The 18111-nt window shown below is 36.5% G+C and overlaps 2 protein-coding genes across 3 annotated transcripts in view; both read right to left on the reverse strand.

Annotated features, from left to right (window-relative positions):
- The window catches only part of LOC111620168 (ecdysone-induced protein 74EF-like), a 54265-nt gene that overhangs the window by 5696 nt on the left and 30458 nt on the right, over positions 1-18111 (reverse strand). For both annotated transcript variants that reach the window (XM_023362049.1, XM_023362050.1), the window contains 8 exons: positions 15666-15869; positions 13337-13441; positions 12784-12897; positions 7708-8031; positions 7363-7422; positions 7049-7241; positions 6263-6422; positions 3407-3414 (listed from right to left, as the gene is read on the reverse strand). In XM_023362049.1, the coding sequence (XP_023217817.1) occupies positions 6314-6422; positions 7049-7241; positions 7363-7422; positions 7708-8031; positions 12784-12897; positions 13337-13441; positions 15666-15869 (1109 nt within the window). In that variant the 3' untranslated portion in view covers positions 3407-3414; positions 6263-6313. The remainder of the gene's footprint in view (positions 1-3406; positions 3415-6262; positions 6423-7048; positions 7242-7362; positions 7423-7707; positions 8032-12783; positions 12898-13336; positions 13442-15665; positions 15870-18111) is intronic.
- LOC111620170 (ecdysone-induced protein 74EF-like) lies at positions 10-4343 on the reverse strand. Its single transcript, XM_023362052.1, has 4 exons — positions 4185-4343; positions 3757-3960; positions 1430-1534; positions 10-992 (listed from the first exon to the last, which is right to left on the reverse strand). Exons 2-4 carry the CDS (start codon positions 3884-3886, stop codon positions 847-849), a joined length of 381 nt encoding a protein of 126 aa, XP_023217820.1. The 5' UTR covers positions 3887-3960; positions 4185-4343; the 3' UTR covers positions 10-846.

Genomic DNA, 18111 nt, shown 5'->3' on the forward strand with positions numbered 1-18111 from the left:
ATGGAGGAAGTGAGGGAGGAGGAGAACGATGTCGGAGGGTAATCACACCAGTTCCGTCTTCCTACCTTAGACGAGGAAGTGAATCCACCGCCATGTTTTATCTCTGTCATGTGATCGTCGTCCGCTTTCTCTGTTTACAGACGGCGATAACGTTTGCCTCGATTTTTATATTATTTAAGATACTCGATTTGTCTCAATTAATTTATTAAACTAAACGACGTCCCCCGACTATTTCAACTCGAACATTAATGCTCTATTTAAAATGCTGCCATAAAAAACAATGTCAAAAATTTAAACGTAAACTTATTTATCCAAAACAATCGACTTTAGAAGTGAAATGGATAATCTCTCCTACTTTTCTTTCACCTTGTTCAAACGGAGCCAAATATCCGGTCGGAGTTAGAAAAAACTGGGACAGCGAAAGTTTTGTAACGCATGACCCAGAAACTATTGCGTTTTCCTTTCTCGACCCCGTTCCTATAGTGGATTGGGGCCTCAGAGATCCGGGTTTCTGCTCTTTTGTTGATACGTTTTACTTTAGACGGGACTGATAAGATTCGTTGTTCGTCTGCCCGCTCTTCTCTCACGTGATTCTTTGTTTTATACTAAAGCTTTAATTGCGAAACATTTTCCAGCAACTTTTAAAACACTGCAGAGATGTCACGTTTAGAAACAGTGGCAGTATTTGCAACTATCTTCTATTTCTCGGTGCCGTATAAGTACGTTTTAAGTGTCAATAAAAATTCTATTGTTTTTAATATAAAACGAAACATCCTAATTTAATTTTTCCTTTAAATCGAGTTTAATTTTTGTGCGGTTGATTCTAAGACAATAACACTTATGTATTTAAATGTAAATTATATATGAAGTCGACTTACAGGTGGTAGACGCCCTATTGGAATATTGGGAGTGGAGAGATAACTGACAATAAGCCGGAATTCCATAACTTTGGCTATTCGGACTGGGAGAATCTGGTGTACGACAGGGTGGACCTAGAAAAAATATAAAAAAAACACAAAATCAACTTCAAGTGAATAGTGTGTGTGTGCAAAAAAATGGTCAAGTAATCCAGGTGCTTCTTTTGTTGATTTCAATATTACATCCCCCACCGATGTTCTTAAGTGGGTCAGACTTCCCAAACAACTTCCTCCTTTTAATAGGCCTCTGGGCCAAATATGGAGCATCGAGGTCAGTGGGCCTCCGGACCATCGGTCAACCCCGACTCTTCAAAACTCCCCTGTCGGTTAACGGTACAGGGGAGACAGACAAAGCGGTGAAAGTCGATTGTCACGTGGTCATAACACCTGTCGCGAATTTGCGTCAAAACACCAAACCGTGGGAAAATGCCCATCGAATGGTCATATATAAATCGTATAAATGAAATTGCCCCGAAACGAATACGAGTATTTTATTGCGAACATTTTCTTACCTGGTGTAGGTTGAAGTCTGGATTTAGTGTCATCGTTACTGAGATGACCACTGGTACTGTCAACGTCAGATACTCCGCTGTCAGCAGGACTTGGTGGGAGGGAACCTAGAAAATAAATCGTAAAAATATTCGTATTGTTACTCTAAGTAGGTCAAACATCATAAACACGAAAGATTTTTATATTTGTTGCATATCACAATTTATAACTACTTCGTTTAGCGAGAATCTATAAACTATTAGTTCGACCTAATTTTCCGGGAAGAAATATATATTAAGCGTGTTTGTTCTTTCGGTTTTACTTTTTCCTTTTCTAAGGAAGGAGGAAGCCAATCAACCCACCAACGCAGCAGCCAACAAAACTATCCGTTTGGGTTCGTTTACGGATTTAAATCATTCTTATTTCCACATCTAAATTAACGGATTGGCATCCTGTTATTCCGGACGAAAAGGGGTAAAGATCGAAAACATCTGGTCAGAAAGCAAAAAAAAACCTCCAAAAGAAAATCCCCTATAACAAAGGAAAACATATTCAGTTATCGAACAAAGATGTCGATGACGTCATTTCCGTTTCCATTTCATTTGGCCGCACGAGACAGGAAATCGACCCGGATCACGTGGTTCCTCACTCCATTCAGATATGACGTCAGCGGAGGGTCGACCGTTATCTTCGTCCCGAACCGACCCGGGACCCGTCGGGGAGTTCGGACGTACGAGAAAAAAAAAAGAACGATAGGGGGAAGCCGACGATCGAACTTATCGGTCTAAGGTTAAACAGGAAGTAGAGGCGGTTTAACGAGCTGGCGACGTCTCCTATTTCCGGTACCGGTAGTGGAACGACCTCTAGAGATAAATAAATAATTGGGTCTGTCGGATCGATTCGTTTCCGTCCCCCGACGGTCTATACATAGCCCCGCGTGCCCAGACGAATACGCCCGCACCCGGAACGCGATATGTTCGATCGGAGAGAGACTCGGCCACCTTGGAACTTCACGCGCCAATCTAGCCCACCGACTTATCTAATTTGCGCTTCTCTCTACCGTACAATAATCGAAAACTTTCGTCCTTCCCGGAAACCCCGCCGTTCTCGCAACCCACTAAAGGCTTATTGTCTTTAATCGGCTAATTTAAAACATATTAAGAATAAATGTGTCAGCTCTAGCGATTCGAAAACCATCAGAAACGAGGCATTTTCTGCTCGGTGAGTATGGTTACTGACCGAGTAGCACCTAATTGTTAGAGCGTGTTACGAAAGCCTGGACGTGCGCATCAGCGGATAACATACTTTCTCTCGTCCTTACTCTTTACCTTCCGCCATTAAATTCTTAATATATTAAATATGTCGATAATAATAGAAACGAGACCGTCGGGCCGAAAGTCTGACAAACCAGACGTTAATTATCCTCAATTATTTATTTTCGGAAGAGTTTTACATTTGTGTTGACGATCGATTTTTAAGGCCGATCGGAGCCGACGGTCGAGGTTACCGCTTTTCCGTTCGGGTTGATGAAGGTGTCGAGTCCGCCATTGGCCTTCGTGCCAGCAGCCCATACAGCTACACGGAGCCGTCCGCCGTTTCAAGGATAAAAGGATATTGCCCCTTCACGGCACAGGCGCCGATCACGTGACTAGAGCGGAGCTCGGCAGCTGGGGGAGCGTACCATTGCCTCCGCTCCGCGGGGTGATGAACAGCCGTCGGAGAGGGGCACCGTCTAGTCTGCCAAGTAAAAATCTACCTGTTCTTCCGTCTGATTTCCATCGACGCTCTTTTTTTCCACGTTGCAATTTATACACAATTCGCCTATGGCCGCTCTAAGGTCGCGTGACATTCGCGGTTTATAAATATATATATTCGTCTACCAATTACTAGAAATGAAACTTAGCATTATAAAGAAGGGCGCTTCTCGGAGATTCGGCTTATGGAAGCAATCCAGGAAAATAAAAAATACTACATATTTTCCGGGACATTAAAGTTTTTCGTTATAATAAAAATTTTGGCAATGAAGACGTGTAAACACAGAAACAGTTAAACAACCGAAAATAACGTTGATAAGTTAGCGGAAGGAAATTAAATTCCCCGAGATATCTTACATTAGAATACAAATTTTCGGCAGGGAGCATTTCGGCTTCCTTACATGCCGGAGATGCTGTGAAAGTGGACACGCGCGGATGACAAAATAGAACCCATATGTATTGTAAAGTATTGCTAATAATAACGATGACGAATATATATATATACGTATGTATATGTATGTGTGTGTATATAATAACAATAAATAGAATTTCATTCCGTTAATGGCGACAATACTAATTATGGTAATGAAACTCACCTGTGGCATTGACACACGACGCCATGGCATTACATAAACTGTTCAAGTGGCAAGGGACGTGAGCGGGCGCTTGTTGCAATATGTTCTGCAATAAAGTCTTGGTTTCTGGAATGGGGCTAGGAGATTCCATATGTAATAAACCCTCGCCCGATAAGCTTTCACCCGTTTGGCCTTCGTGTTGCCTTACATCGCTATAGGTATTCACTGCAATGAAATATACATATACATAAGTTATATATTAAATTACTAATACTTATAATTGTAATGACTAATCTGTATCGGAATTTTAATAAATCTGACGACACAGAGATTTATTTCGGAATAATAATAATAATAATAATAGAATAACAAATCCAGGACCGAATAATACATTCTAATTATAAACGAAACATTTTAATAAAAAGCTACATTATTAGATATCTCATTACCATTATTTTTTCCACTCGTTTAGCTACGTTTTCGTTTTAATCTGTTCCCTCACATATCAATATTTGATAAGCAATTGTTAATTATTTTTCGGCATTTCAGCTACGTGGAAACTCGCGATATAGAATGACTGTATTTAATTTCCTATAGAATTATTTGAGTGACAAACAATTTTTTTTTCATTTATTATTCAGTAGTTTTATTAAAATATTTAAAATTTAATCAAAATTAATAAAATAAGTTTGTTATTATTTTCAATATAAATTTTATCAGTGGTTGTTTTTATTTTACTCTATTTTTATCTTAAAGTTATTTGTGAAATTTCATTACACTTTATTAAAAGATTTAAAATTTTTCTACCCTTATCTCTTCGAGACGATACTTAATTATGAACATAAATATAATTAGTTAGATTCTAAAGTTAATTCACACTACTATTAATAAATATAAACAAACATTTGAACCGAAATTTAGATTTAAATTCAAGGGCGAGTCTCAAATCCATTCATCAACGTTTAATATCCCGAAAGTAACGATTAAAATAAATTTAATCGATGACATTCCTACAATCCCTCAAACCAGATTCTTCTACTTCCTTATGGAAGAATTAAAAACTGAAAAAGGTCCGTCCACTCGCTGATTATCACTTTTAAGCCTTAAAACAGAGCTCAAAAACAACTTAAAGATCTAAAACAAATTCGATTTTAATCATTTAACGTTAATTTTTTATTCTTAAGCTTCGAGATGAATAAAATTAAATCGTCTTTCATTGATGTAATTGTACCAAAACTCGACTGCTTATGTATACAAATACATTTACGAAGAAAGATAAATTTTATTGGAGGTGATCCAAACGTTAACGAGTATGATATTGTCATTCATTTATTCTGCAAAATAAGGAAAAAATATTTATTTACCAGAAACAAAAATCCGTACTAAATAAAAATTTATTCACGTTGTGTAATCAATAGAAGGTTACGCATGAAAGTAAGAAAAATGGATTCTTCCTCGTTGTAATAGTAATACCTAGTCCGTACCAACCCCTTTCGTCCCTGACCTATTTTTAAAATTACAATCTACAGGAAACGGAGTTTACACTATCCACGGTCAAGGTTTCATTCTGGTATTATTGTTGTTATTCGTTCAATTTCTAGTTCTTTATTCCTGTCAGCTGTGAAAGACAAGTTGTGTTGGTTATTTTAAAAATGTACACTTGGCTAAACCTAGTTGAGAATTCGCGCTATTTTGGATCCCATATAACGTGACGTAATACAAGCGCATTCGGACAAAATGGTAAGAAAAACGTGGAAATTTAAACAACGGTAATTTTTAATTGGCTAAAACATTGGAGGAAACTTTCTACGAAACTACACTATATTTAGATCGGTAACTTGCATCGAGTTTATCAAACGAGACAGTAATTTTAGCTCCAGGCATTTTATACCATGTCGGAGGGAGAAAAGAGAATTAAATGTCCGCAAAGTTCCAAAAATGAAAATATGTTAATTAGATATTTTACGAAACGATTAAAATTTCAAAAATTAATGGAAATTCCGAGTTTTTGCTGCCATCTCCGACCGACCGACCGACCGACAGACGTAGAACGAAATCGATTCTTTTAGCCAGAAAGGGAATTTTACTATCGAGTTGCGCAACAGCTAGTAACTATTTGCGTCACGGTTTAGAAAAAGGCGTTCGTAAACAACCCGCAGCAAAGTAAAATCGTCAGCCAAATAGAATGGTTAAGTATTAACACGACGCAAAAAGCAAAATAGAAAAAAAAAATGGCGCCGCGCATCGGCGCAAATAACCGTCACCTTGACAACGACGAAACCGGAAAGAGGTGAACGTCCGACCGCCTTGACACTCACCCGTTCAAGGTTAGCCGGCAGACAACGAGCATGCGCTAAGTCGATGAGGCGCGTGCAATCTTCAATCCCACTCGCGCCACTTTTAAAATTTCTATAATTCAAAATTCGAAACGTCATAAATAAAATAATAATAATAATAATAATAATAATAATAAATGGCTAACGAGTCCGATCGAAAAGAAAATTCGAGTCTTTTCGGGTTAGGTGGNTATTTATATAGTATGTATAAAAATAGTGCACAGTTCAATCATGAGCACAATTCACGTTCCTGAACAATCGATCTCCACTATGTCTTTAGGTACGTCAACAAATTGATACACTAATCGCTGACCATCCACTTTGGCTAAGATTCCTCTTTGATAATAATACCTAAAGTAATGAAATAAATATCATTATTATTTACATTATTCATAAATTATTGATAGAATACGAAATCGTATCTATAATCACGGATAAGTAAAGTTCTTATTATTAAATTTTTTGATCGGCTTATGTGCAATAATTAAGTTTGCTCCAAGGCAAGTCGTATTATGACAAAAGGTAATTTCTGTAGAAAATTTTAAGTGCATCTTTAAACCAAGAAGTAATTTTTCTATATTGACACAATAACAAAATATTCTGGTAGGAATTAATTGAAATACAAATTTAGAGTGAATAATTAACTGCTTGCAGAAGATCCCATTTGCTGATGAATAAATGCAGTCTAATTTAATAATTAAAATCGCTGAAGGAGATAAATTGAATATGTCAAAGTTACTAGCGAATTGTGAGTAATGAATGAATATGATTATTGAGTAAGGTAACTTATCTTCAAAGTATGAAAACTAAATAATTGAAACTGTTGAATGTTTCCAACACTTACATAAACAAATAGAATAAAATTTATTTGAAAAAAATAATAAGATTTTTGAAATTGGCTTAAGAATCATTGAAACGTGTGTAAACTTAAGATATATCCGTAATTATAGATTTTTAAAAAATTATATTATTTTTACCTCAATGCTCTTCCCATTGTTTCGTAATTCATATCTGGTTTGTTTTTATGGATTCCCCAAAGACGTGATACAGCTTTGGAGTCGACTAATTTAAAAACACCTTTTTCTCGGTTGGTCCACTTGATATAACGAGGACAATATTCTTTGTCCTGTAGTAATTTTAATAAAAATTCCCATAGAAATGTTGTTGAACCTGAAAAATTGATTTAACTTATTAAATCCATTCTTTCTAATATTTAACTTTTTATAAAATTAATTTTATATAATATATAATACGGGTTTTACAGTAACATATATACATGCAATTTGCTTACCTTCTCTATTTTTTCTTTTAACAGTCGGTAACGATCCGTCTGCATTTTTTGGTCTTCTTCCTATTAAATTAATTTTGCATGTTAAATATTTTTAAATTAAATAATTCAAAATATACTTTTTTACCAACAAAAAATTAATCGGGTGTTAATATAGGAAATTCTAATTATTTTATCCGTTATCTTGTAGCAGGTATACATTGAAAAATCACATTATTTTTATTAAAACGACGAGCATAAAAGAAGATTTAAATCGCAAACTTCCAGAAAAATACAAGCTTTATGTGTATAAATTTCGGATATTGTGTATCTTATATATATTTTAAACCTAAAATAATCATGGCTTACCTTTTTTCTTCGGCCTAGGTTGGAAGGATAAATCCTCTACAAAACAGGATACATCCTGATCTAAATCTGTTGGACTACTGCAATGAGTGGCTGTTATGACAGATGTGGGAATAGAAATTGGTGAACTGAGACCAGATGAAGTTGGTGAAGTCGGACTAGTCCTCGTTAGTGTGAGAGGATGATGTGTTCTTGTTGCTGCTAGCGCTGCTGCCAAATGGCTACTGGTGTTAACTTGAGGAGAAGTACTGGAATGGGGTTTTTCGAGGTAAGATGTGTTCCTATATGATCCCGCCGGCGAATTATATAAATTTGCCATATTGGAATCTACGGTAAAAAAATACAGCATATTACAAATGTAATGGCGTAATAATTATATAACTTAAAAAATATTTTTTAAACGTTATATATATTCTCAATAGGAATTTTGTTCGTAATTAAATAAAAGAAACGGTTAATGAGATTTAATATAATTTTCCAATAAAAAGAAAAGAAATACAGTACTGATAAGACATAGTAAATATTTTATCCAACAGATGGCAGTCGAGAATTTTAAACTCGTTTAAACATAGAATCATTTCACAATTATTAATCTTAACCACAAATTATAAAAATAAACATTTTTAACTTTTAATATTTAAACTGAAAATTCAATTACAGTAAACGCTATAAAAAAAAACAATACGCTTAAAAAAATCTATTGAAGTTTCATTAATCACTTAAAATTACCAATAGTTTTCTCAGTATATGAATTCTCAGTATATCAGATATATTTTAAATTCAGTGATGATACATCGTATCGATTAATTTATAAAATCTAATAGTAAATAATAAAAGTGATAATACCATATTCATGCTCACTTAAACGCATTTAGTATTATTTTTATGTAACAGATGGCACCACCGAAACATATTGAACTATCAATGTAAACATTTTTAGGTATAAATATACATAAAATTATAACTCAAATAATAGCGAATGATTTTAATTAAAGACAAATTTTAAAAAATGACAAATAACGTTATTTGTCATTTTTTATTAATGTTATTTGTTGTTTAATGCTATTTAATTATTAATTATTTTTCAAAATAATTAGTCGATTTAAAATTATTAAAAATATTTATCACAATAAATAAACGTTAAGATAACACATGGTACTAGTAGTTTTAATTAAAAGTTTACTTGAAATAAAATACTAATTACTTCTAAATCAATCTATCAACACAATACTGTTAGAAAAGTAATTTTACGACATTATTTATTGCTGAAGTGTAAGAAAAAAATAACCATATTATATACGAAGGAAGAAGCTGCCTCCGAAGGATCTAATTATCAAAATTTTATATTTATTTTCTATTGCGATATTATAATAAAAGAAAATAGAATTAAAATTGGTTTAGTGTGATTTTCCGCCATCAGATAGCGGCACGATCGAGCGAATATCGGAGTAAAAGGAGCAAGCGCAGAATGCGCTAACGGTAACCTTGAAAGTGTATTGACACCGGAGTATGTGTGGGCACGAGATAGAGGTACAACCGCGTGCGCAGGCGCATATAGCAAACTTTCAGAATCTGATCTTCAATAATGTTACCGTTTATCAGATTATATATCCTCTACAGGAAACCGATAGTGGAATTTTCGGCTTTGACCATCTGTTGTAGGATGATGGAGGATAAGAAAATTAAATATATCGTTAAAATTATAGCTAAGGTCGGATTTTCTATACGTTTGTTTCTAGTAAATGTTCTAAAAGTACCGGAAGTACTGATTGAAATTTAAACCTCTGTGACGTCGTCGTACGTAGGTTTCAATTTTAATTAATGAACATTAATACGCTTATTTTTATTCGGTTGCGATTTTTAAGTGATTATTGTTTATATAAACTGGAGATGATGTTATCGCTAACGTTTCCTGTTTTAATCCCAAATATTTCGAGGAAATTTTGTCCTTGACGGTGGGGCTACTTCCTTCCGCGTCTGACGTCACATTATTTCTATATTTACACTAAAATTTCATGTGCCGACTGTCGCACTCGATTTCGAAACTATCCGAATGACAACATTCTATACGCGAATCGATATCGCCCGGCTTTTGTTAAAAAATTCTCAATTCATGGGACAAAAGTGGTAAAGACGACGTTTAAAATTGCCAATGCAGACGAGAAAAATACACAAATAAAAAAAAATTACATAAATTAATTGTAGCGACGAACGCTAGACGGCGCTTTCCGTGTCACGTGACGGGGTTCAAGCTCTAGGGTCAAGGCTATGCACGCAGTGTCAATGGTCCGGAACAATAGTGGCGCCGCCTATTGGAGCATGCGTGTGTTTCCCATCTACAGGCTTCCAGATCGATTGGGGGAATTTTGAATAATCGAGACGCAAGCTTATCTCGTTCAATTTCTATATAAATTGACTATTTTCTTTGGGATTTAGTGAAAACGTCATTATCGCTTATATAATTCTTTTCCAATATATTCATTAAATTTTACATAATCGACCCTGGGGTATTCTAAAGCTGAATAAAAAATTATTTTCCCGAGAATAAATGATTCCTAAAGGTCTTAGGGCAGTAGCAAATTAAATATTAACTTATATACACTTCAAATTTTCAACTAGTATTCATTTTGTTTATTTTCACGGCGAGTGAAAAAAACCTCTCACGCAATTACACAGCAAATAACACTTTCGATTTTATGAAACTTTCACCCCCGTAGGAAAGCCGAAAACTAGATATTAGATTAATTCTGTATTTTGTAGCACGGCGATAAAATTTCGCAATCTTGTACAAGGTACGATTTATACAGAAATCCCGATTGCCGAAGCTCGTTAACAGAAACGGATATCGCCCATTTCCTGTTGGAGACGGCCGACATTTTGAATTTTCGACTTGCATCGAAAGTAACAGAGCAGAATTATGAGTCCGAAAATGTTTCTGCACTCGATTAAACTATGCCGCTTTTAATAGCGTAAAGCGCCATCCGCGATCAATAAAAGCTGGTGGCGGCGTAGATCAATTTTACGGAAGTAAGGTAACCAACCGAACTGGGTTTCGTCGGGGATAGAATTTTATGAGGAAAAGGAAGGGAAGGAAGATCAATTAATGGCGAATTTCGTAAACGACACGATCCTATTCTCAAAAGCGGGAATGTTAATTTATTTTTATAAATCGACTGCGACGTCTCGACCACTTAGAGCCACTGTCGGAAGTCAGCGGGGAAACCGGAAGTAACGAGTGGACGAAGCTACTACGAGAGAAGAGGGAGGCGGAGAAGTAAACCAAGCGTGCTGAGGCGATCTGAAACGACTGAATGCTCTTGTCCTATTAATACCATTACGGGCGTTTTCTGCGAAGGTCGAGGACTTTGGCGACGGAGAAACTACTAAACGAGTTCTTAATAAATCGCATTTTATTCCGCTAGCGCTCCCTAATTTAGCGATAGACTAAGTAGCGAATGACGAAAGAAAAGCGAGATAAAACGATCCTTTATTTGTCGTATAAGCATGTATTAGATATTTAAACGTCTGCGATAAGAGAAATACAGGAAGACATCCTGGTTTTCGGAATGGTCAAAATCGACATCCTACAAAATCCTGATGTATTTTATCTTCGCTAAACATTACCAGATAAAGAAAATTAACCATCAAATCATTATCTCGTTTCGTAACTATTAAATACGTTTTAATGCTTATTATTTATATATGTAGAGAAAGACTAAAAATATAAAAGTTTAAGTATTAATAAAACGGATAAAACGTAAGAAGCGTATCCATAAATGACTCATCTCTACCTTGGGAAAAAGGAAGGAAAATAGGCGCTTGACGCGCCACGGTGGCAAGCTGCAGAACTAGATTTCAATGCCAGTGAGTTAGTGGTTCAACGACACGTTGACTTTGCCGGCTGCCTGAAGGTCATACACAAGCTTCGCTGCCGTTACTATGGCACTGGAATGAGCCTGCGCCAAATCATTTCCCGTCTCTGAAACATCCTCTTCGTCTTACGTAAAAAAACTTGCTCTTATAACAAAACAATCTAGCTTTTTTAACAAGAGGATTATTAGCCGGCCGGTTTTTCTAGCATTCTAAAGAATTAAAAATGGGGAAGATTTCAATGAGAGTGGTTCTTTGAAGAAAAACGGGTCGTAATCTGCGACGAAATCCCGATCACGTGATAAGAGACAGGAAGCCAGCTGAGTCGAATATGGAGGAAGTGAGGGAGGAGGAGAACGATGTCGGAGGGTAATCACACCAGTTCCGTCTTCCTACCTTAGACGAGGAAGTGAATCCACCGCCATGTTTTATCTCTGTCATGTGATCGTCGTCCGCTTTCTCTGTTTACAGACGGCGATAACGTTTGCCTCGATTTTTATATTATTTAAGATACTCGATTTGTCTCAATTAATTTATTAAACTAAACGACGTCCCCCGACTATTTCAACTCGAACATTAATGCTCTATTTAAAATGCTGCCATAAAAAACAATGTCAAAAATTTAAACGTAAACTTATTTATCCAAAACAATCGACTTTAGAAGTGAAATGGATAATCTCTCCTACTTTTCTTTCACCTTGTTCAAACGGAGCCAAATATCCGGTCGGAGTTAGAAAAAACTGGGACAGCGAAAGTTTTGTAACGCATGACCCAGAAACTATTGCGTTTTCCTTTCTCGACCCCGTTCCTATAGTGGATTGGGGCCTCAGAGATCCGGGTTTCTGCTCTTTTGTTGATACGTTTTACTTTAGACGGGACTGATAAGATTCGTTGTTCGTCTGCCCGCTCTTCTCTCACGTGATTCTTTGTTTTATACTAAAGCTTTAATTGCGAAACATTTTCCAGCAACTTTTAAAACACTGCAGAGATGTCACGTTTAGAAACAGTGGCAGTATTTGCAACTATCTTCTATTTCTCGGTGCCGTATAAGTACGTTTTAAGTGTCAATAAAAATTCTATTGTTTTTAATATAAAACGAAACATCCTAATTTAATTTTTCCTTTAAATCGAGTTTAATTTTTGTGCGGTTGATTCTAAGACAATAACACTTATGTATTTAAATGTAAATTATATATGAAGTCGACTTACAGGTGGTAGACGCCCTATTGGAATATTGGGAGTGGAGAGATAACTGACAATAAGCCGGAATTCCATAACTTTGGCTATTCGGACTGGGAGAATCTGGTGTACGACAGGGTGGACCTAGAAAAAATATAAAAAAAAAACACAAAATCAACTTCAAGTGAATAGTGTGTGTGTGCAAAAAAATGGTCAAGTAATCCAGGTGCTTCTTTTGTTGATTTCAATATTACATCCCCCACCGATGTTCTTAAGTGGGTCAGACTTCCCAAACAACTTCCTCCTTTTAATAGGCCTCTGGGCCAAATATGGAGCATCGAGGTCAGTGGGCCTCCGGACCATCGGTCAACCCCGACTCTTCAAAACTCCCCTGTCGGTTAACGGTACAGGGGAGACAGACAAAGCGGTGAAAGTCGGTTGTCACGTGGTCATAACACCTGTCGCGAATTTGCGTCAAAACACCAAACCGTGGGAAAATGCCCATCGAATGGTCATATATAAATCGTATAAATGAAATTGGCCCGAAACGAATACGAGTATTTTATTGCGAACATTTTCTTACCTGGTGTAGGTTGAAGTCTGGATTTAGTGTCATCGTTACTGAGATGACCACTGGTACTGTCAACGTCAGATACTCCGCTGTCAGCAGGACTTGGTGGGAGGGAACCTAGAAAATAAATCGTAAAAATATTCGTATTGTTACTCTAAGTAGGTCAAACATCATAAACACGAAAGATTTTTATATTTGTTGCATATCACAATTTATAACTACTTCGTTTAGCGAGAATCTATAAACTATTAGTTCGACCTAATTTTCCGGGAAGAAATATATATTAAGCGTGTTTGTTCTTTCGGTTTTACTTTTTCCTTTTCTAAGGAAGGAGGAAGCCAATCAACCCACCAACGCAGCAGCCAACAAAACTATCCGTTTGGGTTCGTTTACGGATTTAAATCATTCTTATTTCCACATCTAAATTAACGGATTGGCATCCTGTTATTCCGGACGAAAAGGGGTAAAGATCGAAAACATCTGGTCAGAAAGCAAAAAAAAACCTCCAAAAGAAAATCCCCTATAACAAAGGAAAACATATTCAGTTATCGAACAAAGATGTCGATGACGTCATTTCCGTTTCCATTTCATTTGGCCGCACGAGACAGGAAATCGACCCGGATCACGTGGTTCCTCACTCCATTCAGATATGACGTCAGCGGAGGGTCGACCGTTATCTTCGTCCCGAACCGACCCGGGACCCGTCGGGGAGTTCGGACGTACGAGAAAAAAAAAAGAACGATAGGGGGAAGCCGACGATCGAACTTATCGGTCTAAGGTTAAACAGGAAGTAGAGGCGGTTTAACGAGCTGGCGACGTCTCCTATTTCCGGTACCGGTAGTGGAACGACCTCTAGAGATAAATAAATAATTGGGTCTGTCGGATCGATTCGTTTCCGTCCCCCGACGGTCTATACATAGCCCCGCGTGCCCAGACGAATACGCCCGCACCCGGAACGCGATATGTTCGATCGGAGAGAGACTCGGCCACCTTGGAACTTCACGCGCCAATCTAGCCCACCGACTTATCTAATTTGCGCTTCTCTCTACCGTACAATAATCGAAAACTTTCGTCCTTCCCGGAAACCCCGCCGTTCTCGCAACCCACTAAAGGCTTATTGTCTTTAATCGGCTAATTTAAAACATATTAAGAATAAATGTGTCAGCTCTAGCGATTCGAAAACCATCAGAAACGAGGCATTTTCTGCTCGGTGAGTATGGTTACTGACCGAGTAGCACCTAATTGTTAGAGCGTGTTACGAAAGCCTGGACGTGCGCATCAGCGGATAACATACTTTCTCTCGTCCTTACTCTTTACCTTCCGCCATTAAATTCTTAATATATTAAATATGTCGATAATAATAGAAACGAGACCGTCGGGCCGAAAGTCAGACAAACCAGACGTTAATTATCCTCAATTATTTATTTTCGGAAGAGTTTTACATTTGTGTTGACGATCGATTTTTAAGGCCGATCGGAGCCGACGGTCGAGGTTACCGCTTTTCCGTTCGGGTTGATGAAGGTGTCGAGTCCGCCATTGGCCTTCGTGCCAGCAGCCCATACAGCTACACGGAGCCGTCCGCCGTTTCAAGGATAAAAGGATATTGCCCCTTCACGGCACAGGCGCCGATCACGTGACTAGAGCGGAGCTCGGCAGCTGGGGGAGCGTACCATTGCCTCCGCTCCGCGGGGTGATGAACAGCCGTCGGAGAGGGGCACCGTCTAGTCTGCCAAGTAAAAATCTACCTGTTCTTCCGTCTGATTTCCATCGACGCTCTTTTTTTCCACGTTGCAATTTATACACAATTCGCCTATGGCCGCTCTAAGGTCGCGTGACATTCGCGGTTTATAAATATATATATTCGTCTACCAATTACTAGAAATGAAACTTAGCATTATAAAGAAGGGCGCTTCTCGGAGATTCGGCTTATGGAAGCAATCCAGGAAAATAAAAAATACTACATATTTTCCGGGACATTAAAGTTTTTCGTTATAATAAAAATTTTGGCAATGAAGACGTGTAAACACAGAAACAGTTAAACAACCGAAAATAACGTTGATAAGTTAGCGGAAGGAAATTAAATTCCCCGAGATATCTTACATTAGAATACAAATTTTCGGCAGGGAGCATTTCGGCTTCCTTACATGCCGGAGATGCTGTGAAAGTGGACACACGCGGATGACAAAATAGAACCCATATGTATTGTAAAGTATTGCTAATAATAACGATGACGAATATATATATATATACGTATGTATATGTGTGTGTGTGTATATAATAACAATAAATAGAATTTCATTCCGTTAATGGCGACAATACTAATTATGGTAATGAAACTCACCTGTGGCATTGACACACGACGCCATGGCATTACATAAACTGTTCAAGTGGCAAGGGACGTGAGCGGGCGCTTGTTGCAATATGTTCTGCAATAAAGTCTTGGTTTCTGGAATGGGGCTAGGAGATTCCATATGTAATAAACCCTCGCCCGATAAGCTTTCACCCGTTTGGCCTTCGTGTTGCCTTACATCGCTATAGGTATTCACTGCAATGAAATATACATATACATAAGTTATATATTAAATTACTAATACTTATAATTGTAATGACTAATCTGTATCGGAATTTTAATAAATCTGACGACACAGAGATTTATTTCGGAATAATAATAATAATAATAATAGAATAACAAATCCAGGACCGAATAATACATTCTAATTATAAACGAAACATTTTAATAAAAAGCTACATTATTAGATATCTCATTACCATTATTTTTTCCACTCGTTTAGCTACGTTTTCGTTTTAATCTGTTCCCTCACATATCAATATTTGATAAGCAATTGTTAATTATTTTTCGGCATTTCAGCTACGTGGAAACTCGCGATATAGAATGACTGTATTTAATTTCCTATAGAATTATTTGAGTGACAAACAATTTTTTTTTTCATTTATTATTCAGTAGTTTTATTAAAATATTTAAAATTTAATCAAAATTAATAAAATAAGTTTGTTATTATTTTCAATATAAATTTTATCAGTGGTTGTTTTTATTTTACTCTATTTTTATCTTAAAGTTATTTGTGAAATTTCATTACACTTTATTAAAAGATTTAAAATTTTTCTACCCTTATCTCTTCGAGACGATACTTAATTATGAACATAAATATAATTAGTTAGATTCTAAAGTTAATTCACACTACTATTAATAAATATAAACAAACATTTGAACCGAAATTTAGATTTAAATTCAAGGGCGAGTCTCAAATCCATTCATCAACGTTTAATATCCCGAAAGTAACGATTAAAATAAATTTAATCGATGACATTCCTACAATCCCTCAAACCAGATTCTTCTACTTCCTTATGGAAGAATTAAAAACTGAAAAAGGTCCGTCCACTCGCTGATTATCACTTTTAAGCCTTAAAACAGAGCTCAAAAACAACTTAAAGATCTAAAACAAATTCGATTTTAATCATTTAACGTTAATTTTTTATTCTTAAGCTTCGAGATGAATAAAATTAAATCGTCTTTCATTGATGTAATTGTACCAAAACTCGACTGCTTATGTATACAAATACATTTACGAAGAAAGATAAATTTTATTGGAGGTGATCCAAACGTTAACGAGTATGATATTGTCATTCATTTATTCTGCAAAATAAGGAAAAAATATTTATTTACCAGAAACAAAAATCCGTACTAAATAAAAATTTATTCACGTTGTGTAATCAATAGAAGGTTACGCATGAAAGTAAGAAAAATGGATTCTTCCTCGTTGTAATAGTAATACCTAGTCCGTACCAACCCCTTTCGTCCCTGACCTATTTTTAAAATTACAATCTACAGGAAACGGAGTTTACACTATCCACGGTCAAGGTTTCATTCTGGTATTATTGTTGTTATTCGTTCAATTTCTAGTTCTTTATTCCTGTCAGCTGTGAAAGACAAGTTGTGTTGGTTATTTTAAAAATGTACACTTGGCTAAACCTAGTTGAGAATTCGCGCTATTTTGGATCCCATATAACGTGACGTAATACAAGCGCATTCGGACAAAATGGTAAGAAAAACGTGGAAATTTAAACAACGGTAATTTTTAATTGGCTAAAACATTGGAGGAAACTTTCTACGAAACTACACTATATTTAGATCGGTAACTTGCATCGAGTTTATCAAACGAGACAGTAATTTTAGCTCCAGGCATTTTATACCATGTCGGAGGGAGAAAAGAGAATTAAATGTCCGCAAAGTTCCAAAAATGAAAATATGTTAATTAGATATTTTACGAAACGATTAAAATTTCAAAAATTAATGGAAATTCCGAGTTTTTGCTGCCATCTCCGACCGACCGACCGACCGACAGACGTAGAACGAAATCGATTCTTTTAGCCAGAAAGGGAATTTTACTATCGAGTTGCGCAACAGCTAGTAACTATTTGCGTCACGGTTTAGAAAAAGGCGTTCGTAAACAACCCGCAGCAAAGTAAAATCGTCAGCCAAATAGAATGGTTAAGTATTAACACGACGCAAAAAGCAAAATAGAAAAAAAAAATGGCGCCGCGCATCGGCGCAAATAACCGTCACCTTGACAACGACGAAACCGGAAAGAGGTGAACGTCCGACCGCCTTGACACTCACCCGTTCAAGGTTAGCCGGCAGACAACGAGCATGCGCTAAGTCGATGAGGCGCGTGCAATCTTCAATCCCACTCGCGCCACTTTTAAAATTTCTATAATTCAAAATTCGAAACGTCATAAATAAAATAATAATAATAATAATAAATGGC

This window comes from Centruroides sculpturatus, unplaced genomic scaffold (assembly GCF_000671375.1).
Source record: "Centruroides sculpturatus isolate CEXI.00-Female unplaced genomic scaffold, Cexi_2.0 scaffold202, whole genome shotgun sequence".
NCBI classification, from domain to species: Eukaryota; Metazoa; Arthropoda; class Arachnida; order Scorpiones; family Buthidae; genus Centruroides; species Centruroides sculpturatus.